Below are 23,277 nucleotides of genomic sequence, written 5' to 3' on the forward strand. Positions count from 1 at the left end.
TGCGAAATTATATTCAACTGAAAACAAATTGATTTGATGGACATTTTTTTCTTTCAAAAAACCAACTATTTCTGATTTTTACCAAGTTCATACCATTAAACAGAAGTCTGCAAAAGTCTGAGGCCATAATGGATTCAAATTCTAATTTAAACCAAAAAAAAAAAAAAAAAAAAAAAACAATACCAAAAAACCTAGAAAGTTTTAGAATTTTAAGGAGTTTAAAAACAAACAAATTTAATATGTAAAATAAATAAGAAATATTAAGTATTCAGTACTATTTCTAGGTCACTAATCAAATTAGCAAATGCATGACATAGTAAATAAGAACACTGTCAGATGATTATTCTCAAATCATGCTGGATATCATGAGCATCAGGTTTACACAAACGTGGAGGTCATGCTCTTTCCACAAAACCACAGACACGCACGAGAATGCATGCAAGCAGTCCTCAGGCACACAGTAATCGATACAGATCAATACATTGGATCATGACCTTACAGGGGGCTTTGTGAAGCACTTTTGTTTAATAATGCTGCCGTTTAAAGCTCTAAATATGAGCAGGATGAGTGTGAAGTGGCTCTCACTTTAGTCTGCAGGGCTGAGAGGGTCTCTCTGTTGACATCCAGCTCTTCCTGGATCTGCTGATTCTCCTGCTGGAGTCTCAGGGCTTCCTGTCTGCTGCTGCTGGCCTCTGTCTTCACACGCTCCAGCATCCTCCTGAAGAGGACAACATGAGCCTTAACTCCCACTTTCACCAGTTTCAAAGTATCAAATCACCGCATTCTGCTGGAAATATGAGCAAAAACCATACTGGAATTCATAATAGTTTAAAAGGTTAGTTCACCCAAAGACTTAAAATTCTGTCATCATTTACTAACATTAAGTTGTTCCAGACACATACAGTAAGACTTTCATTCCATCTTTCTGAAGTGTGGGTGGAATGTACTTTCAGTGGAGGAACAGTTATATCAGGTGTCATTTTTGTCTACATTAAGTCTTATGGGTTTGGAAGGACATGAGGGAGAGGTAAATAATGACAATTTTCAGTTTTGGGTGAACTATCCCATTGAGCGTAGTTCTTTGTAGCTAGTATAAAGTCTGGTACACTTTGCTTCTTATTCTGGCCAAGAACTGCCAGTTTTCAGCGTAAGAGTCTGTCCTTTGTCAGGCTTTAAAGAAGTAGACTTATTTTAATGTGTTAACTAACACATTAAATCAAATGTAAAGTACTTGATTATTATTAATATATATAAATAACAGTGTGGTATTCAGTATTACATTTAAGGTTTAATGTATTTTAACTTCATCATTGCAAATATGTACTTACAAATATATTTAAATACAAAATTTTCAATAGAAATTACAGCCAGATAGTCAGTACATTCAGCACTACACTTTAAACATATTTCAAAGAAAACAGAATTATGAAATTACACATAAAAGTGTACTTAAGTACTACTTGAATGGGTCAACACTAGTTCAGTGCTTTATTACATGACTAGTTCATCTACTTGCACTGAATATAAATTTGAACTATGATACATTTTAACTTTTAACAATGAATTTTACAATTAAAATCTGAACTATGATACATTCCAAACATGCAATTAAGTGTCCGAAAATATTGCATTCAGTTTGCACTTGAAAATTTACTCACCTCACCTTATTTCTCCTTAAAAACAGATTTGGAGAAATTTAGCATTGCATCTCTTGCTCAACAAATGATCCTCTGCAGTGAATGGGTGCCGTCAAAATGGAGGAAGCATTATTAACGATTATGGACTTGTATTATGCCCAGAAGTGACAGTTCCAAGTTAAAATGCCTTATTGATGGATTTGTTTGTTAAAAACACGCAGCTTTTCACTTCACAAGGCATTCACTGATTGACTGGAGTCACAGGGATTACTGAGATGTTTTTATCAGCTGTTTGGCTCTCATTCTGATGGCGCCCATTCATGGCAGAGGATCCATTAGTGAGCAAGTGATGTAATGCTGAACTTCACCAGAACTGTTTTAATAAGGAAATAAACTCAACTACCATAGGGTGAGTATATTTTCAGCAAATGTATTTTTTTGGGAGGACTCAAAGCATATTATTTCCATAATAATTAAAGTATGCTAACAATTCTTATGTGCAATATGCATTAGATGGTCAGTAAACAGACTCTGGACCATTGGAGGCCAAATCTGGTTTAAGATGGTCTTTTTTTTAGCACGGCATGGAGTGTGGGATTTTTATTTACAGAGCAAATTGTGTATCAGGCATGAGAGAATGGGACACTTCCAGAACATCTCTCTCCAACTCGACTAGTCAGTCAGACAGACCAGAACGCATCTTAATTGAGGCATGATAACATGCAGGATCGGTAAGCATGAGAGAGAGGTTAGATTTAATTAGAGAAGGCAAGCGTGAATATTTAATGAGTGTGGCCGAAACTAATTACGAGAGCAGGGCGGCGATGAGCTCATGCACCGTTTCAGCATGGATCAACAAATCACACCCAACCACAACAAATCAGACCCACCACAGCGTCTCAAATCACTCACAAAAACGGGAAAGGCAAGAGAAAAGCTTAACGCAGCAGAAGTAAGAGTTATTGACCAACCCAAACCTTCTCGGCCTTCAGATGAAAACCCAAACAAGTCAGGGACAAGAGAGGGTGTGTGGGCACCGAAGCGGGTGGTTGACTAGGTGACGTGTCACTTTTTCAGGTGGTGAAGAGCATGGGGAGATCCTGCCAAAGCCCCACGTGTCTCTCTTACCTCTTTCTCTGCTATTGGCGAAGCAGCCACGGTAACAGCTAATCGATCGCTTGCGAAATCCCCCAGCACACCCTCGCCTGGAATGATCAATATCCCTAGCAATTAGAATCCCCTATCTGCATGGCTGCAGGGACCTCGGGGTAGATCTGTGGCCCACAAACACCCAATTTAGTCCTCAACTTACCACTTAATTACTAAATCTTCTGTAATGCGTATTGGCAGATGGGAAGTTGTGCTGAGCACCAGCGGATGGCTGACTGAACAAGAGACCTTTGGTAAGGTGCTAGTTAAGATGCGCTCTCTCATCCTCTTCCAGCCAGTTAAACATCTGTTTCACACATGGATCCAGACCCACAGTGATTCCTCCATTGAGCAGAACACCTTCTCATAGGAGGAGAGAGCGAGAGGTAAAAGCAGCATGCCAAGGGTCAAGAAGGCAAAAACACACTCTGAGCTGTCCTGAGAATTGCAGCTTCGCTTAGTAAAACTCATGCTCAGGACACCTAATGTAAGAGCTGTGGGAACCTGGTTTGAGTCCCAATCCCATTCTCTCTCTCCCTTGCTGATGCTGCAAGCAAGTCCTCCTGGGAAGCTCATAGTTATGGGTTCATAGTATAATTATGTAATTATGACTGTGTGTTGTTTGGAACATAATGGTGCCCATTTACACACACAGTCACTTCATGGGTTTTTTTTTATTAATATGTTATCTATCTGGTTTGATAAAACTGTTTGATTTGGACTTGTACAGTTAAAGTGTATACGTGTATTAGAATAATAATATTGTGCTTTGTGATGATTAATCACGATTAATTGCATCCAAAATAAAAAAATTTGTTTACATAAATTTTTGTTTACATATGTGTGTGTATATATGAATACACACATATACTACAGTATATATTTTTAAAATATTTACATGTAAAATTTATATTCATATAATTTATATTACACATACATATGTGACCCTGGACCACAAAACCAGTCATAAGGTTTAATTTTTCGAAATTGAGATTTATTCATCATTTGAAAGCTGAATAAATAAGCTTTCCATTAATGTATGGTTTGTTAGGACAATATATGGCCGAGATACAACTATTTGAATCTTTGGAATCTAAGGGTGCAAAAAAATCCAAGTACTGGGAAAATTGCCTTTAAATTTGTCCAAATGAGGTTCTTAGCAAAGCATATTACTAATCAAAAATTAAGTTTTAATATATTTACGGTAGGAAATTTACAAAATATCTTCATGAAAAATATCCTAATGATTTTTGCCATAAAAGAAAAATCTATATTTTTGACCCATACATGTATTTTTTGGCTATTGCTACAAATAAACCCCAGCGACTTAAGACTTAGTTTTGTGGTCCAGGGCCACATATATTTAATATATAAACATGACATATTTCTCTTAAATATATATGTGCATGTGTGTGTATTTATATATATACATAATAAATATACACAGTACACACACATCTCTCTCTCTTTCTCTTTCGGCTTATTCTCTTTATCAGGGGTTATCCGCACAACTGATCTGGCACATGATTTACAGATTTGGGAAGAGCAGAATTCACATATGTGGCTTCAACAAGCAAAGCATTCATACAGTTGCATCTGGGAAGGTTTGTGCCATCACATTGCAAACTGGGCATTTTTTTCATGCCCAGTTTGCAATGCATTTTGAAGGGCAATGCAACTGAATGCATTTTAAAGGACATTTACACCTTTACATTATCAAATAGCTATTTATTCAAAGAAATTGCATGAATTGGGCAAATTTAAATAGGCCCATGGACATTTAGGGTAAATTTTAGTTTTCTTTCTTCCTCTCTTATTTATCTACCAACAAACCAGATGCTTTTTAGCAACTGCAACACAAAATGGAGAGCAAATGTGTATAAGATGTGCAATTGATGCTGACATACTTTTTCATGACTTCCATAGAATTCAAGAGTGCCTGTCGCCTTAGCTCCAAAAGTATTTTTCCCAATCATTCATTCATTTTTTTTTTTTTTTTTTTTTACCACTAGGGTATTAGAAATAAGCTATTATCAAATCATACAACCATACATGACCAAAATTTCTTTACAAAACAATGATTAATATAGTTTCTCACCAGTAATCCTACTGTTAAACCTGACTATTCAAAAAATTATTTGAAATTATATGCACTGATAATTAACAACACAGTAGCTCACAGTAGGTCTGTCTGTAAAGGTTAAAAATCAATTCCTCTATGGAGAAAATGAATAGAATATTTTTACTTTGGAACCCGACTGGTGCGCTCTATTATAATTCTGCTTTCATCATGGGAAATGTAGTTTTAATATATTACCTTCATTTTAAATTACTAAATTATTTTCTGCAGTAATCGACAGCTGCCATCCATAGACCTTAAGTTGTATTTAACATGAAATATTCCTACAATAGACCTACCCAAACTCAGAAAGTCAGGGCTTAAGGAAAATCCAGAGTTTCCACTGGTAATACTGGGATTGTGGTGGTGTTCATGTGCACTCATCTGGTAAATATGATCATTCAGACATGACTTGAAGGTAGCATAAAGCTGAGAAATTTGGATTAATCGGCTCATAGCTTCACTAGCAGCCTTAAAGGGATACTCCACCCAAAAATGAAAATTTTGTCATTAATCACTTACCCCCATGGCGTTACAAACCCGTAAAAGCTCCGTTCATCTTCGGAACACAATTTAAGATATTTTGGATGAAAACCGGGAGGCCTGTATCATTCGCGCCACAAGGATGCGCTGTTTCTATGGATATTTAGCTTTGATTTGAAATAAAACAGCGCATCCTTGTGGCGTGGATGATACAGAAGAGCATACGCAGCATACGGTGATATGGAGAGACACAGAGGAGACTGTTGACAAAGGAATTGTTGAATAAAGTCTTTATTTTTGTTTTCTTCGCTTACAAAAAAGTGTTCCGGTCACTTCATATAACCCAGATTGCATGTCTGATGGCAGATGAAGTATTCTGACGACGAATTTCATACATTTTATGGACCTTGACACTATTATTTACTTGGCAGTCTATAGGACAGTCACAGGCCTCCCGGTTTTTATCCAAAATATCTTAAATTGTGTTCATAAGATGAACGGAGCTTTTAGGGGTTTGGAATGACATGGGGGTAAGTGATTAATGAAAAAATTTTTATTTTGGGGTGGAGTATCCCTTTAATATGAGTGTGATATGAGTTTGGAAAGCTGTCTGCTGTACTATGCTGTCCAACTAATCACTCAAACTGCATTAAAGCGCACTGGAAAACAGTCAATGCTGAGAAAGTAAGCAACATGCACGCTGCCATTTTTGCTTACAGGTGTTTAATTCTGGACACTTAAGCATTTTTGAACCAATAATTTGAGTTGCAATTTCCATGTGACTATTCACTTTGATTAAACCGAAAAATTATGTGTTGAGCTGTGACGTCAATTAATATAAAATACTGCTATGATTTTATGCTGCTGCAAACAGTTTCGTCAGAACACATGGTTACTTTTGAATGGCCATCCATTTTTCCCATATAATTGTGTAGTTGTGGAATCTACCAGCAGGGGCAAACTGGACCATGCTGACTCCCTGGTTTTGAGTTTACCGTGAGTCCTGCAGCTCCAGTTGGGTGCTTTCCAGACTCTCTGTTATTCTCTTGAGCTCTGCCTGGAGTCTCCTCTGAGCTTTCTCTGCCAGCACCACCTCCGCCACACGCTCTGAGAGCTGCTCCTGAGCCAGACGCTGACCTCTCTCCAATAGCTGCTCTTTCTCCTGCTGCCGCATCAGCTCCTGGGCTGAAACATACACACATATAAAACATAATATCTGTGATTTCACATGAAAGTGTCAGAGGTTTGGATATGATTAACAATATATGAACTTCTGATCAAATCACACACACACACACACACACACATTAGCATGTTATTGTATATGAGCTACAACATATAATGACTTCGACTTAATGAAGGTTTGCACACACACACACACACACACACACACACACACACACACACACACACACACACACACACACACATAATGTGTGTATATATAAATATATATGTGTGTGTGTGCAAACCTTCATTAAGTCCAAGTCATTATATGTTATAGGCCATATAAAATAACATGCTAATCCCTTTTTAGGGTATACCATGGCCACGTCTGCCCGTCTTCATCTACGTTGAGGATATTGTTTCTAATGAGCATCATTCCCACAGTGGTGTGTGTGAAGATGTGCATGTATCTGATGGCTTGAGGCTCTGAATTGATGGGCTTTTTCATTTCAGACGGGAGACTCAGACTGCTGAAGAACACAAACAGGTGCACACACACATTCTGACAAACCCACACGCTCTATCACACAGATTTAAATGCAATTGCTTTTCTTTTGCAAAATCAAGAGAAAATCACTGCCTTGCTGAAATGAACAAATTAGACCAGCATGAATTTCCATGGTGTGTTCTCATGGGTCAAGCAAGCACATCTGAGTTTCCGTTAACCATATCTGATGGTAAACCGAAGAAACAAGCTTTCTCTGAACCAAAATTTATCTCATTTTTTTTAGACATTTTAACAAAGACTTTTAATCAGCTGGCCCCAAGATTGTTTTTAATGAATGTGTCCTATCAGAGTAAGCACAGATGTAGTTTAGTGTGTAATACATTTTAAATGTACTCATAATCAGACTACAGTTCCATTGCTATCAATACCATGATTATATATTATTAACACAATGGCAGTGAATTATTCATAATTTATTGATTATCCCTTTATCTGTTCAGAAAGCCTTCTAGATTTCATTGTTAACGGATCTCTCTGATGTTGGGTAAAATATAAAATAAAATATTTAACAGTGTTCTGTTTTTATTTATTTATTTACATTTTTAAATTTGTATGATTTAATTAATTCTTAAATGTTCATAAAATTATAAATCCTCTGCAGTACCTTCAAGGAGCCATCTTTGGGAAACCTTGACTAAATGTTTAATGCACTTCATGTTGTTGATGACAAAAAATCCGATATAATTTCTTCGACTTTGTACTTTAATATCAATATGATACAAGATTATCCTATTCAAATTAATGTGATAAAACAAGTCAAAAGTAATCGAAAAGTGGTCCGATTATATTACCTAAAATGTCTCGTGTTATAGATCACATTAATAACTAAATTTTTTGTCATGTAAATTGTTATCATTAACTGACTACAATTTCTAAGTAATCTACCCAGTACAGAGTTTGGCTTAGGTGTCCAAATACTTCTTGGGGCCATTTGCAGTTTCATCAGTTTAAAGTACACTCTAAGCTTTTTTTTTCCAATTTCTTCAGGAAATTTAAAATTAATTACAGCATGGCAATCCACCATGAAAGTTCTACAGGTGTTCTGCTCTGTGTTACCCGTGTCTCTGCAGGTGGTGTGAGCCTCCTTCAGTTGTTCTCTGAGCTGAAGCATCTGTGTTTTGAGTGAGGCGCACTCTTTCTCCCTCTGCCTTTTTTCTTTCTTGGCTCTCTGCAGATCAGCCTCCAGCCCTCGAGCAGAGACGGCCTGTCTCTCTGCCTCCGCCGCCTTGCTTCGGATCTTCTCCCGTGCCTGCAGAAGATCAGCCTCGGACTGTCTCAGTAGGGCGTCTCTCTTCTGGATAGCCTGAGAGAGGGCGACTGTGAGAATCCACCACAGGCAAAACGAATCTGCTGTGTACACATACTGTGTGTGTATGTGTGTGTGTACTTGTTTACCTGGCCACACTGGCTTTGAGCTGCCTGTAGCTCTCCTTCTAGATTGGCTACCTTCTGTTCCAGAGAATCAATGTGTGCTCGTTTCCGGCCCTCATCCGCTGCATCCGCCTGGAGCTTCCTCACCTGCTCCTGCAGTCGCTGCACCTCTGCAAAAAAACACGGCTGATTAGAATCAGTGTGAGAATCGAGTCAGAAAGTGAGCTGCGAGTTCACTTACCTGCCGTACTGGCATCTCGGTGCCGTGCCAACTCCAGCTGGCAGACCCGCGACTCCTGGGCGCTCTGACCACAGCGCTCCAGTGACTGGAACAGTGCCTGAGGACAAACACACACACACCTCCACTAACATGCGAAGTCGTCACACAGCTGTCAAACTTCTGTGACTGTGCCTTGGGGGAGTCGTGTTGATGCCCGGGGCGCTGGAGGGGCCGACCTAAGGCGGATAAGAATTCCCCCTCTTCCCCGAGCTGTCTCCATCCCTAAGGTTATCGCTACACCCGCTGCTTCCGCTCGCCTCTTCGACTCCGTTCCTCTCCCGTATGGCCTTCAATTAGCATCCCAACTGCGGCATGTACACATACGCCTGCTGAGGTTTCGACGCAAGGTTTGTCCCTGACAGGTGTCGCCTCCAATCTGGCAGCCTGTGCTTTTGACGTGCTAACCATTCAATTAAGTCTCTGGGATGCTCTATGTGTGGGTGCCGTTTCTTAATTACCCTGGGAACCGGGTTGCACTCGCACGTCACGGCTCTGACAGGTGAACCGGCGTGTCACGGCTCTCGACGCCGCGTTTCTGTCTTGCTGCATGCAAACGGGACAGGTTTTAGCGAGATCTGATTGTGAAACTAATATAGTACAGGCATAATCAGCAAACACGGGCAAGGTTGGGGGCCCTTCGTTTGGCACCATTAAAATAACGAGGTGTCACGAGGCGCTAGGACTCGCCGCTTCAGCGCCGACACGTGTCAAGACAAATCTATATTTCATGGCCACTTACAGATGTATAAATAGCCAAACGAGGTGCTGGAATCATCTATAAAACCCTGCTAAAAGGTTGCCAGAAGATGGCAGGCACTGTCAGAGGGACAGAAGGGTAATCAATCTGAGAAGGGGGAGCGGGTGGGCAGTGGCGCGAGGAGGGCACTAAATCACGTTGCCGTTTGCGTAGAGCGCGACGAAACGCTGACACTTTGGCTGATGCGCGAGCTCTCCGACAGCCTGATGGATCGCTCTACTACACTCCATTAAAGCTGGATGGCTCGCTGCCACTCTGACATAACAAACAATTAGTCACAAAGGTGCCCATGAACTTGCACAAAGCCTCAGATTTAATAAAAGCCTCCGCTTATGACTGATAAATAGTCCCCAAGTTGCAGGGTGTCAATGCACAGAGTAACGTATGACACGGGGAACAGGTGGGTCCATTTAAAGCCCATTTTTGTAACAGGAAGAGATGATGGATCGGTGATGGATCCATGCAGATGTGCGAGTAGCATGTGGGGATTCTCTCAACTACAAAGACAAACACCGATAGCCCTTCACTCACGTGCTCCAGTTCCTGAACACGGGACAGCTGGGATTCGTAGTCTGAGTCGGAGTGAATGTGAGTGGCCCGGTAGATGGAGAAATCAGCCTGTGTCTTCACTACCATCTCTTCTTGCTCTTCAGCCGAAAACACACAAGGTTTTTAGATTTACAATGATGTTGGAAATTCATACGACAGCAACAGGCCTTTTACACAATCAAACTTGAGGGCAATAAATATGAAAATTGTCTTCCTGTTATTATATGGGTTTCATTCCTAGGTAACACATTCACTAAAAATATATTTTGAATAACCTCAAAGCCCAGTAGTGCCGACTTACCTGCTTTTTAGTTAAGACTACTGAATATTAATTAGATGACAAATGATCTATCACCTAATTAATCTTCATAAGCCAGGACTTCTCTGATTTCTCTTACGCCCCTGGAAATTAGTTGAACTATCTCTTAAAAAAATTGTTATAAAACAGGGAAATAAGTTTTAATCTAGAGAGAAAGAGTGGGTAGTCATTCTGAACTGTAAAGCAAACTGTAAAGTTTCAATCTGGTCTCTATTTTCCTCTCTTCATCCGTTAAGGTCTGATAACAGGCCCTAATGACAGTTAAGTTCTTCCTTCTGAGAAAGATAAATCAGTCCAGCACAGTGCCGTCAGAACTGAAGACTGAATATAAAACAGCTCCAAATGGCCTCGGGCGTAATGAAGATAATATTTCATTATGTAACACTGTCTGTTACTGTTGTTCTGAGAAACACATAAAACAACAAGCTAGGAAAAGCAAGGAAGGTTTTATAGTACAGATCATACTGACAATTTATAGTGCCTTACAAAGGCACAATATAAACAAGAAATACATTAAATATAGACATCTGAATAAAATAAATTATGATTTTAAGTTAATTTAATGCAGTTAAAATAATAAAAGGACATATGAATGAATGAACGAACAAATGAAAATAACATGAATAAAAAACAAAACAAAACGTAAAACCCAATGGAGTGCTTAAAGCAAAAGTTCATCCAGAAATGAAAATACTGTCACTATTTACTCACCCTCATGTCATTCAAACCTGTATGACTTTCTTTCTTCTGTGAAACATAGAAGATATTTTGAGAAATATCATGGTGTTTTTTTTTTGTTTGTCCATACAACACAAGTCAATGGTATCTGTTCAGTTACCAACATTCTTAAAAATATCTTCTTTTGTGTTCTGCAAAAGAAAAAAGTAGCATGAGAAAAGCTGTTGTCCAATTTATGAATGAAATGTTCATTTGAGTTCTATGATATGTTAGATTTAGTATACAAAACCGATCTGAATGATTCATTTAGAAATTAGACTTATCCGGTACCTCAGTTGACTCAATGAGCAGATAACAGTCCACTGGAGCAGAAGATTATCAATGAATAATGACTAAAATCTCACATACAGCTATTATATAAATTCGCACAGACTTTACTTTTATATTGCATTTGCACTTTTCTTGAATCTTGAAAGCATCAGTCCCAATTTATAATTCTATGGAAAGAGCAACCTGCACATTCAACACTGAAGAATTCAAATTCATACAGGTTTGATTTTACATGAGGGTGAGTAAATGACAAAACTTTCATGTGCGAGTGATCTAACTCAAAATAGCTGTATCAAGATAGTTAGAAAGCCCCTGGTCCATCTGAGGATCATCTGAGAGAGTTTTATACAGCAGTGTGTCTGTGAGTATATTACAGCTGACAGCTTCCACTGAGCATGAAGACAGTGAGGCGACTGACTGACGTGACTGTTTTACATCACAATCACAGATAAAGGAAACTTTCCTTTTTTTACTCTGCTGAAGGTTATGCGCTACAATGCCGACAGCCCAGCAGGTTCTGAGTGAGCGGGAGAAATTAAGGGGAGGAGACATGTGCAAACGGCTGAAGGACGTGTGTTCAGAGGTCCTGACTGAAAACAGTTGGATCAATATAGCGTGTATGAGTGTGATGTTTAGGGATTTCTAATGGGACGCTGGGCATCACAGGCATCTGAGAGGAGAAGCCGGAGGTGCTGGAGGAGAAAAAGGCTCAGGAAGGTCCTCACACCTAGTATGCACAGCATCTGACAGAGGTGACCGCACCAATGGGCTGTAGACAAGGCCTGTCCCTCCACCGCTGAGAGCAATGCCCATTATTTCAAGCAGACACTGCAGACCCAGCAGGCTTTTCCACTTTACACCACCCAGCCACCCTCACGGTGAATGTACACGCAAATCAAAACAACTTCAGGTCCATTTAAACACCAGTCGCTGTGTCTGAAAGGGCCACACATGCAATCTTTACCCAACAACTACAAATCAATCGCAACTTCAACTCCCAGAATTCCTCAAGAGAGCCTATCACAGCTCTCTCACTGATGCTGTGGGAAATGAAACACCTGGAAATGCTCTCTCCTCACATAGTGAGCAGCGTGAGGGTTCTGACCTGGATCGATACAATCCGGTAAAAACTCTGAAGCTCAGATTGGCTTTTGCACCCAGAGAATGGCGTAGATTTCCTTCCCCATTGTGTTCACCCCTCAAGCTGCACTAACAAGCCACTTTCCACCTGTATGTGTGGTAACTAGGTTTCAGTTGGCTTGATATGCAATCTGAACCCAACAGAATTTAACTCTAGGGAGGAGATGAGCAGGTTAAGTCTGTGGCATTATGGAGCATTCATAGTTCAGATCTGCAGCCTTTCTCATACCCAATTTAATAGTTCACAGGTGTGAATATACAGTGGTTTCTCAGAAGCAGGACAACTTTTCTGATCAGTATCTTTGGAGTAATATTCCTGGGTCAGTGGCATGATGCTCACTGTTTTGATGGATCTAATAACTTTTTTCTTTTTCAAAAACACATAAAAAATGCAATTCATACATGCAATGAATAGGATATACCTCTTATATATCCTAAGCAAAATGTCAGGGTGATACAACTCTCCTGATATCATAATAATAAAAAAAATAAAATAAAGAAATTATTAGTATGAAACTGTGAAGAAATATGTTTGAACAAAAATTTGTTGCAGCTTTTTAATATTTAAAAAACAAAAAAAACTTGTCTTAATTAGTCACGTGATTAAATCTTTTTTATGACAAGACAAGAATGAATGTAATTTATGAAATAAAAACAAATAAATGCTACTGTGTGATAAAAATACCTTTTAACTGTTTTTTTTTCTTTAAAAATAAATAAATAAATAAATATGAAAACATCCCCATTACTAATATCAATATTGTCCAAAGTTTAAAAAATTAAGCATATAGTAAAGTCAGTGTGATAATATCATATTTGTAAATCCCTTTTCCTTACCTTTTTTTATTATTAAAGATTAAAAAAGGTAACATTCAATATTACAACATATTCAATATATACACCTAATACCACTATTTATTTATTTGTTTGTTAATTAAAATATGGATGATGATGTTGATTTTGTTTGTGCATATCGATAATAAAAATGTTTTCAATTAGAGATCTTGTTCATTATTGACCAATCAACCAATCAGATTCCTTTAATTCCCTTTGAGTTTAGTGATTCTGAATGGTTAGGACCAAATTAGTTTGACAGGAATGAGCAAGATGTGTGATCCTACTTGGGTCACCATGAAGGAACACATGCACCTAATCAAGCTGTGGGTTAGTTAGTGTCAGGTTACCTGTCGGCGAAGGGTAGCAGCGGTGTCTCTGAGAGTGCTGATGAGCAGCTCACACTCCTGGCTGTGTTTACGGCTGTGCTCCAGCTCTCCCAGCGTGTCTCGGAGCTGCTGGCTCAGAGTGGCGAGGGCATCGTCTCCACTCTCCAGCTGAGCGCAGTGTACCTGCAGATCCCCCTGCAGAGCTACAACCTGAGCCCTCAGACGGAGGACCTGCTCTTCCCTCTGTGCCACCTGACGAGACACAAACAACATCAGCCAAAAACATATCAGGACCACCACTGATGTGTACTCTCGGTAATTTAATATACAACTTTATAGTTTCAGTTTAGCTAAAAAAAAAAGACTCTCTAAGAGTCATTAGAGATCTGTTTTTATAAACCAAATGCATGGCTGAGTGTATTTGGTATTTGCTGCACTGTAAAAAAAAATTAAGTTTACGTTTTTCACTCAAATTTAACAACGACTTGTTCTTTTTCACTTTCAAAAATGGTACATTTAACAGTATTTTACTGTAAAAATACATTAAACGTATGGTTAGATCTATTACAGTTATTCACTGCATTTACAGTAGTAAGGAAACTTACTGATAACCGATGAACAGGTTTTTACCGTAGCGTTTTTAGTGTTTTTAATGTTAAAATCATGATTTTTTTTTTACAATGTGACACTGAGGGGCCATTTACACAACATTTTCAGCCAAAAACTGAAAACTTTTTAAGCATTTTGCCTGTTCGTTTACATGACAATGGCATTTTGGGGACTGAAAACGCATATACAGGTTTCAAAGTGCAAGTTTTTGAAAACAGCAACGTAATCATTTCCATGCAAACACCCAAAACAGGAATCCTTGAAAACGCTGACATCAGGCGTGTGCATAGTACGTGTTAGGTATGTAGACATGCGCAGTACGTGACGATTTTAAAGGCAAGCGCGAACAAACATACACAACCACGGCGGAGTATATGGTAGTGTTGTTGCTGCTCAAGAGTTTGCGAACGCTTCTTCCGCAAAGTGTGGAATTACTTCACCATTATTACAACCAACATATAATCGTCACTTCCCTACAGGTATTGTTTACTAACAAGGTGACAGCGCCAACTACTGGCCTGGCATATGTAATACAGCGGGGTTTTTTTTTATACATTTTCGCAGATATGTGTAAACACGAATCATTTTGAGAACTCGTTTTTGACTACACTGTTGTCGTATAAACATAGTCTGATACAATACCTGTATTTATAGTAATGCTGTTATTTTCGAGTACAGTTCAGTAAAACTGATGATTTGATGATTTTCTTCATTTGGTTCATTGTATGCACACTACCATTCAAAAGTCTGGGTTCAGTTAGATTTTTTAACATGGAAGAAGTCTCTTATGCTCACCAAAGTTGCATTTCTTTCATAAAAAATACAGTAAAAAATTGTTATATATTTTTAAATATTATTACAATTTAAAGTAATTGTTTTGCATTTGAATACATTTTTAAATGTACTTTATTCCTGTGGAGAACATCTGAATTTTCAGAATCATTACGCCAGTCTTCTATTTTTGAGGAAAATTATATATTTTTTTCAGGATTCTTTGATGAAAAGAAAGTTCATATGTACAGCATTTATTTGAAGCCTTCTTTAATCATGCAAATGTCTCTGTCACTTTTAATCAATTTATTGCTGAAGAAAAATATAAATTTCTGAAGAAAAATGCATTTTTAATTTCTGGTACACTGGAAGGTATTGGTTTAGAGGAGAAGTACAACTTCATAGCACTTTATTGTGATACCCTTTCAAAATAATAATTTTCATGTTATGGCTGATTATTAAAAACATGGTCAATATTTTTGGTCAATATATTTACACAGTACAAAAGAAATGGATATTCTGTTGGAAAGTGGAAAGAATAAGGATTAATATTATAAGAAATACAGTCAAAACCAGTATACACTGCGCCCCTACAGCTGCAAAGCAGGTTTAATTTTTTAAGGTAACTAATACTAATGTAAGTACCAACCTGACTGTGGGCCTCTTTCAGGTCCTCCTCGCGACCAAACAGTGTGTGCTCCAGCTGTGCGATCTTGCTGAGGCAGGCCTGATACTTGTGTTTGCAGAGCTCAAGGGATTCACTAAGAGGTTGCAGTCGGGCCTCTGCGTCTGTGGCCAGTTTCTCAGCCTCCAGTAGACCTGCCTTCAGCTCAGTCAGCTCTGTATCCTGACTGCGGAGAGCTGCCGCCCTGCAGGAGGCCTGACACAAACAAACACTTATATTTAGAAGCAGAAGTTGTGATATAGTGAAAGTTAAGTCTGCTGAGCTGTCTCACCTCATCCTCCGGGTCTCTTTGCTGTCTGTGGGCCGTCTCCAGCTCACGGCACAGACTCTCCAGGTTATCTCTGTGCTGCTGCAGACGGCTTTGTGTGCTCTGCAGCTCTTCCTTAAGGGCCTGCACCTCCTTCACTCGGCTCTCCTTCTGTTCCTGCGCTTCCTGTTGCCATCGCTGCACTTCTTCACACAGATCACACAGCTCCTCCTTTTGGACTTCACACTGACAGACAACAAACAACAAAACTGCATAGTTTGCTTGATAGTGTGAAAAAAACTATCAAGCGTATTTTGGTAATTTTTTGGACACCATAAGTGTGATGTAATATTCAAATCAACTGAAAAGCCCAGGGTTATTATATTTAACTAAAACTGATAAAAATAAATAAAAAAAAAAAAAAAAAAAAAAAAAACTATATAGACATATTAAAAAACAAAAACACAACAAAATTATTATACACTTTAAATATAATTTAAATGAGAACAGAAAATATAATTCAAAATTTAAATAAAATATATTATAATAAAAACTGTACAGACATATTAAAAGGAATAAATAACAAAAACACAAGAAAATTACTAAAACTTTAAACTTTGAACTGTGTTTGTGGCGACCCAGATCAGAGTAGAGTCGTGTGGAATTGAAATGAAATAGCGATGCACCAAAAAAAAAAAATCTGGTTGATACCTCAAGTTAATGCCAATATATAAATTCTGTATAATTATTATGTCTAAACAAATGAACAATAAAACATGAAAAACCCATCACTTTAATTTTAAGAGGCACCTATTATGCCCCTTTTTACAAGAAATAATATTGGTCATGGGTGTCCCCAGAATGTGTTTGTGAAGTTTCAGCTCAAAATACCCCACAGCTCATTTATTATAACGTATAAAATGTGATTTTTGGGGCCTGTCTAAAAAATGAGCTGTTTTGGGGTGTATCACTTTAAATGCAAATGAGCTGCATATTCCCGCCCCGTCTTCAGAAGAGGGCATAGCATTTACATCTCAGCTTTGCATACCTACATCAATAAACAGCTAGAAGTAACATGACTGAGAGCGAGTGAGTTCAGCCACACATATAATATATAAAAACATACAAAATATATACTGTAATATATAAATGAGTGAGTTCAGCCACACATATAATATATAAAAACATACAAAATAAAAAATAGGAATATAAATTCATAAAATACGTTTCACAAATGCAAAACGCAATTCACAGATGTACAGCTGTGTACACAAATTATGAATATTTAAAATTCATGAGTTTATCACAGGCTGTGAATGTGTGAATCGCCTTGGATTTGTGTGTGTATTTTTGAGACTTTCCTGGTAGCGAACTCCTCCCACGCAGGACACTCGTACTCTTTAGCCAATCAGATTTGAGCCGGTCGATCAATCAATCATAACCCGCTGTGGGCGTGGCTGCTTGGTTGTTGTTTTGTCATCGGGGTGATACGGCTTCAAGTTAAGGTAGAGGTTTGTGGTTTTTGTAGCTGATCATTTCATTTCAGTTAACTAGCCTTGAAAGCGTGGTTTTTGTCTTTGCAGTGCTTTAAAAGTAAAATCCTCCCACGCGGGACACACACTCGTTAATGTGACCAGATTTGAGCCAGTCGCTTATTATTGGTGGGTTTCCGCTGCATGGGCATATATATATGGATATATTATGTATATTTATATATATTATTTTTATTTATTTAATTTTTTTTAGAAAAGCTGGTGCAAATTTATCCATTTTGTGAAAATCAGAAAAAAGCCCCATGAAATCCTGGTGGGACTCGGTGACATGGAACTATTATTGGAACTATTTTTATTGCCAAAAAATATATATACAAACCTACCAAATATTCTTGGTAAGTTACTTCTAATTTATAACACAATATCACACTCACAATTAATTGCCCGTGTGCTCGTATCATAGCCATGCTGATATTCAGTACAACGGCACTCTTAATTAGTACACTTCATATACAGCTCATTTAGTTAGAATTTAGAGTCACAAGCATCCTATTATTACTCTATATTTACAGACTCACATCTGCAGTCACAGTCTGGCATATATAATGAATGCTAGATTCTCAGACAGAAATCAGCGAAGCCTGTTTGCTCCCTGAAGCGTGTCTGTGGTGCCTCACTGATAGCAGCTCTACATTAGATTATTAGACTCCAGAGGGAGACGATCCCAGATTGGATAATATTATTTTTTTCCCCTGGCTGATGATGCATTACAAAAATAAGGAGCACTGTAACAGATGTCTCACAGGGTGAAAATAATAAATCACACAGACTACTGCGCGCACACACATGTGGTATATTAGTTCTGTGAGTTAACTTGCGTGATTTATTGGACTTGGTGAAGGCCCTGGATGGAGTCTCCTCAGTGCACCTAACTTCCCTTGCAAGCATCATTAAGACTACACTGCTAATTGTGTTGTTTTAAAAGAGTGGAAGCTGATAATGACTCCATTAGTGATTCACCTACGCTTCTGTTTCCTTGGAATCGAGCCGGGAGGAGCAACATGGACATGCACATGGGAAAACCGCTGACAGATGAATGGGATAAATGAAGCAAGCAAGCAGAGGGAAGGAGAGAATATGAATGTTCCTTAAGTTGATGTAAACTAGTAAAAGGTGATAAAGGCAAGGCGAGGCTTGACAACCACAAGAAAAATGTGGACATCATAGACTTTGAGGCTGTCTGATTGGTCAACTAAATTGATTTACACTGCAGTTGTGGCACAAAAAAGCGCAGTGATGCAGAATTTTTAAATGAGTCAAAGTTATTGCATATAGATGCAAAAACAAGAATTCAAAATCGTAGAAAACTGTGCAGTTTAAAGGTGGTTCTTATTTATTATTATTATTATTATTTGCTAGCTAATAAAACACTTTGGGATCAGTTTGAACATAATTCCAAATATAAAGTTAATCATGAGACAATGGAGCTTCTATTAGGTTTTCATTTAGTCAGCCTGGCAATGAATTAAAAATAAATAAATAAATAAATAAATAAATAAATAAATGTATACTGCTATTCTTCTTATTGATCTTCTTACATATTAAGAGTCTACTTTAAACTTTTATTATTATTATTTATTAATAATTCATGCAACATTAACAACAACAACATTAATAATGTATTATATTATTACTATTATATCAATACTATACTTTTCATGAATAATTATATTATATTATTAATGCAATATAAATTCTTTATGCTTGATTACAGATTTCTGTATCATGATAATGATGATAATTGTTATTAATAATTCAAACAACATTAATAATAATATTAATAATGTATTCTTTTCATTAATAATAATAACAATAATCAGTAATATTTTTTATATTCTATTTATTTTGTTTATATATATATATATATATTATATATATATATAGTATATATATATATATATATATATATATATTATATATATATATATATATTATAATTATTATGAAATGTAGACTCTTTAAGCTTAATTATAGATCACTGTATAATTGCCTTTCTATCCATTATTCCTATAATATATTTTTTTTGAATTTTGGATTTTTTAGGTTTATTTTTGGTTAATTTTTTATTTGCTTTTTATCCATTTCATTAATAATTGCCTTTCTATCCATTATTCCTATAATAACAATAATTATAATCAGTAATTGTTTTTTTGGCTTTATTATTTCTTATCCATTATTCCTATATTGTTGCAATTTTTGAGTCAGATGAATGAAGCTTTTAGAAAAGTTGACCAACATAGAAATGAATAGGAGTTTTGAAAAATGAGATGAAGACCCTATTTGTATCAGTTGCCTAAAAAATGTTTTATTCTACATGGAGTTGGTTGCCTAATCTGGACAGACATGTTCACATTACTTGCTATCTAACACCAGTTCTATTGGTTTTATCTCTATACTTCCTCGTTTGGACACTTTCTCATACCGAACAAACAACAATGGCTGACTGTGAATACTGCATGTCTACATTAATGGCATCAGCAACTGAAAACTTTTACATGATATTGCATCCACACCTCTAGGTGTCAGTATACATCCAAGATGACATATGGGCCAAAGCAACATAAAAAAAAAAAAAAATTACTCCACGCACCTTGATGAGTCCTTGGAAAGAGTTGACAGCAGTGTTGCGTGGTGACGTTACAGCATGAATCAGTGCTAAGCTCAGTCTAATTTTCTAAGTCCCTATTTCAGTCGCAAACTCATCACACAGACAACAGCCTGTGGCTATTTCAGATGAGACTCAGACAGACAGAGAGAGAGGAGGGTAGACACACTTTTTATGGAGCTCTCTCGCGCTTTTCCACCGCTGATTAATTTCATACTAGCTCGGTTGGCCAGCAGCGTTATTAGCATAAAATTTCCATGTATCAGGCCCTGCAATAAAACCCTGTCATCAAGTCACTTGTCAAACACACAATTTCAAATCTCATTTAGTTTCTAATATCATTTTCATACCAGGCGGAGGGGTGCAAAGAGAGGTGGAGGGCTAGAACAGAGACAGGAATGTGTTATGTAAAGGATAAGCAGAGTCATCGATCAAAATTAAAAGAGCTGAGATGAGCTTCATGATTAGAAATTCTACGGATCAGCATCAAGTGTTTATCAGGTGAAGCAGACAGCAGGTGTTTGAGAAGCACTAGATCTTCTAGAGGGCTTCGAGTGTTATACAAGCAGTCAGTGTTTGCTATAACAATAATCTAATGCCACCGTGAAAGAAAAGACATTTTCACATTTTGTAAATAAAATCAGTGTTGCCTGATGTGCAAAACTAGCCAACATAACACTAAAGGCCTGCTCACACCAAAGACAATAACTATGACTATAACATTTGTTCTAATGATCGTTCATAATACTATGAGAACAGAGATACAGAGAAACAATATCATTAGTATCACTATCAGAAAGATTCTTTTTCCAGCTGATGGATGATGAAAACATCAGAATCCAGCTGACTTTAAAAACCTTGAGCATTTAAAGCAATAGACAACATAATTTCAGTGCGCACAAATTGTCGTGCATTGGCGTGGATGCTAATTTGCTAATAAAGAGTTTTTGTTCTTGGTGTGAATGGGACTTAAGCTTTTGTAGGTGGTTGATATGTATTTGCTGAGGTGTTTCTGAGCACATGCTAGGTGTTTTCTGGGTATTGTCTAGGTCAGGTTTTTCCAAACGGGATTTTGATGATGAAAAGTTAATAATTAACTATACTGAATGTAAGATTTAAATAAATGAATTTGGCTCCAGAAAACAGTCAGTCTCAGAGAACGCTTGGGCTTGAGTTTAACATGCATTTTTGAATGCAACACGCAATAAGTTTACTTTATTTGCATATTTGCATGACATCCAACATTTTTGTTGACAGAAAATTACAACACTTTAGCAATATTTCGCCAAAATAAAAGCACAAGGATTTGAAATTTTTGAAGTTCAAGGGTTTGGACATGAAGGACTTTAAGTGTAAATAAGATTATTATTGTAATCATAAAATATATATATATATATATATATATATATATATATATATATATATATTTATAGTGTAATTATAATTTACAATAGTAATATATTTCTGTTTATTTTTGTAATTTGAGTTAATATATTAATATAAAACAAAACAAAGCAAAACGCAAAATAACAACAACAACAAAAATTTTAAATGTATTTAGGAACTATTATGTTGGAAAATGCAACTAATAAATAGCACAAAACCATTTAATGAAACTTCCACTAAATCATAAAGTGGCTGCCACTACAACAGCCTTTCAGATGATGTAATAAAGTATGATAAACATTATTTTCATAGCACACACACACCTAAAGCCAAGCTGAAGGCACAGGCTCTAATTATGAAAAATAACACTGGTTTGGAGAGAGTAGAGTGGGGGGGCTGTTTCATTTTAATAAGGACAGGGAATCAATGCAATTTAATCAATCTTCCCTAATTAAAAAAAATCTATATTGTGAAACAATCAAGGTGCATAAACAAGATTAAAATAAATGAAGGAACTGTGCCATGAGCAAGGGAGAGTCTAATTAAAGGGAGTTAATTGGAATTCCATGCCTATGTGTGGACTGTCGATGCAGCAGACAGGAAATATTACACGTGAGTGTGTTCACTGGAGACCTCACAAACACCCTTCAGCTAAACACACACAAGTGCTTCACAACAACACCACAACAAACTCATGCTTACGCCGGCTCTTTCTCAGGTCTCAATACCCAGACTGGCCAATTTGTGATTTTTAGTGTGTTTGTGCTTTGTGTGTGTGTGTTTACCTGTCTGTAAAGGGAGTCTGTCTCTCGCTGGAGCTGTGTTGTGTTGTGTTTGTTCTTCTCCATCATTTCTTCTCTCTGTTTCAGGATCTCCTGAAGTCTGCTCACCTCCTTCTGCAGGGCCACAACCTCCTCTTCCCTAGACGTGACCTGCAGCATCTGCTCTGCCAGCTAAACACGCCACAGTCAAACAAATGACAATATTACCTGCAAGTTTATGGTAAAGCAATATGGCTATTTTGATCATATTTTATCATGTGTGTGGGGAATAATTAAGATTCTTAAATGCTTTTGAAAGAAGTATCTTATGCTCCCCAAGGCTGCATTTATTTAATAACAAATACCGTAGTAAAAAAAAAAAAAAGTAATATTGTGAAATAACAAACAAATTTTCTAATACGTTTTAAAATGCTGTTTATTCTTGTGATGGCAAAGCTGAATTTTCAGCAGCTGTTACTCCAGTCGTCAATATCACATGATCCTTCAGAAATCATACTTATTGTCAAAGCTGAAAACCTTTTTTAAGCTGCTAAATATTTTTGTGGAAGCCACAAACATATTTTAGGATTCTCTGATGAGTAGAAAGTTCATTTGTGATAGATATCATTTGTAACAATATAAATGTTTTACTGTCACTTTTGATCAATTTCAAGTGTCCTTGTTGAATAAAAGTACTATTAATTTAACTTAATTTCTAGGAAAATATTAAACAGAACATATTAATTATTAAACTGTTTTCAACCTTGATAATAATGAAAATTCAGCTTTGCCATCATAGGAATGCATCACATTTTAGAAAAGTTTGGAAATCTTCAGCTATTGAAATCAGCAGAGCGTTGGCAACTTTTACGCACCATGTGCCTCAGCACTAAGCGACAACGCTTTGTTTCACAAACTAACTAATTCCAATGGTGGCATCCCATTTTGCA

At 37.1% G+C, this 23,277-nt stretch overlaps 1 protein-coding gene across 2 annotated transcripts in view; it reads right to left on the reverse strand.

The window, feature by feature from the left end:
• The window catches only part of LOC109053859 (trichohyalin-like), a 227,183-nt gene that overhangs the window by 18,230 nt on the left and 185,676 nt on the right, over window positions 1-23,277 (reverse strand). Inside the window, exons 15-24 of one of the 2 annotated variants that reach the window (XM_042728648.1) lie at window positions 22,352-22,519; window positions 16,047-16,253; window positions 15,740-15,970; window positions 13,733-13,962; window positions 10,063-10,186; window positions 8,736-8,832; window positions 8,519-8,664; window positions 8,180-8,426; window positions 6,384-6,573; window positions 586-718 (exon numbers count right to left, since the gene is read on the reverse strand). In XM_042728648.1, coding sequence (XP_042584582.1) covers window positions 586-718; window positions 6,384-6,573; window positions 8,180-8,426; window positions 8,519-8,664; window positions 8,736-8,832; window positions 10,063-10,186; window positions 13,733-13,962; window positions 15,740-15,970; window positions 16,047-16,253; window positions 22,352-22,519 — 1,773 coding nt within the window. Of the gene's footprint in view, window positions 1-585; window positions 719-6,383; window positions 6,574-8,179; window positions 8,427-8,518; window positions 8,665-8,735; window positions 8,833-10,062; window positions 10,187-13,732; window positions 13,963-15,739; window positions 15,971-16,046; window positions 16,269-22,351; window positions 22,520-23,277 lie in introns of both variants that reach the window. The other variant, XM_042728646.1, reaches the window with a different exon arrangement.

The sequence above is a fragment of the Cyprinus carpio genome, chromosome B7 (assembly GCF_018340385.1).
Source record: "Cyprinus carpio isolate SPL01 chromosome B7, ASM1834038v1, whole genome shotgun sequence".
Lineage (NCBI taxonomy): Eukaryota > Metazoa > Chordata > Actinopteri > Cypriniformes > Cyprinidae > Cyprinus > Cyprinus carpio.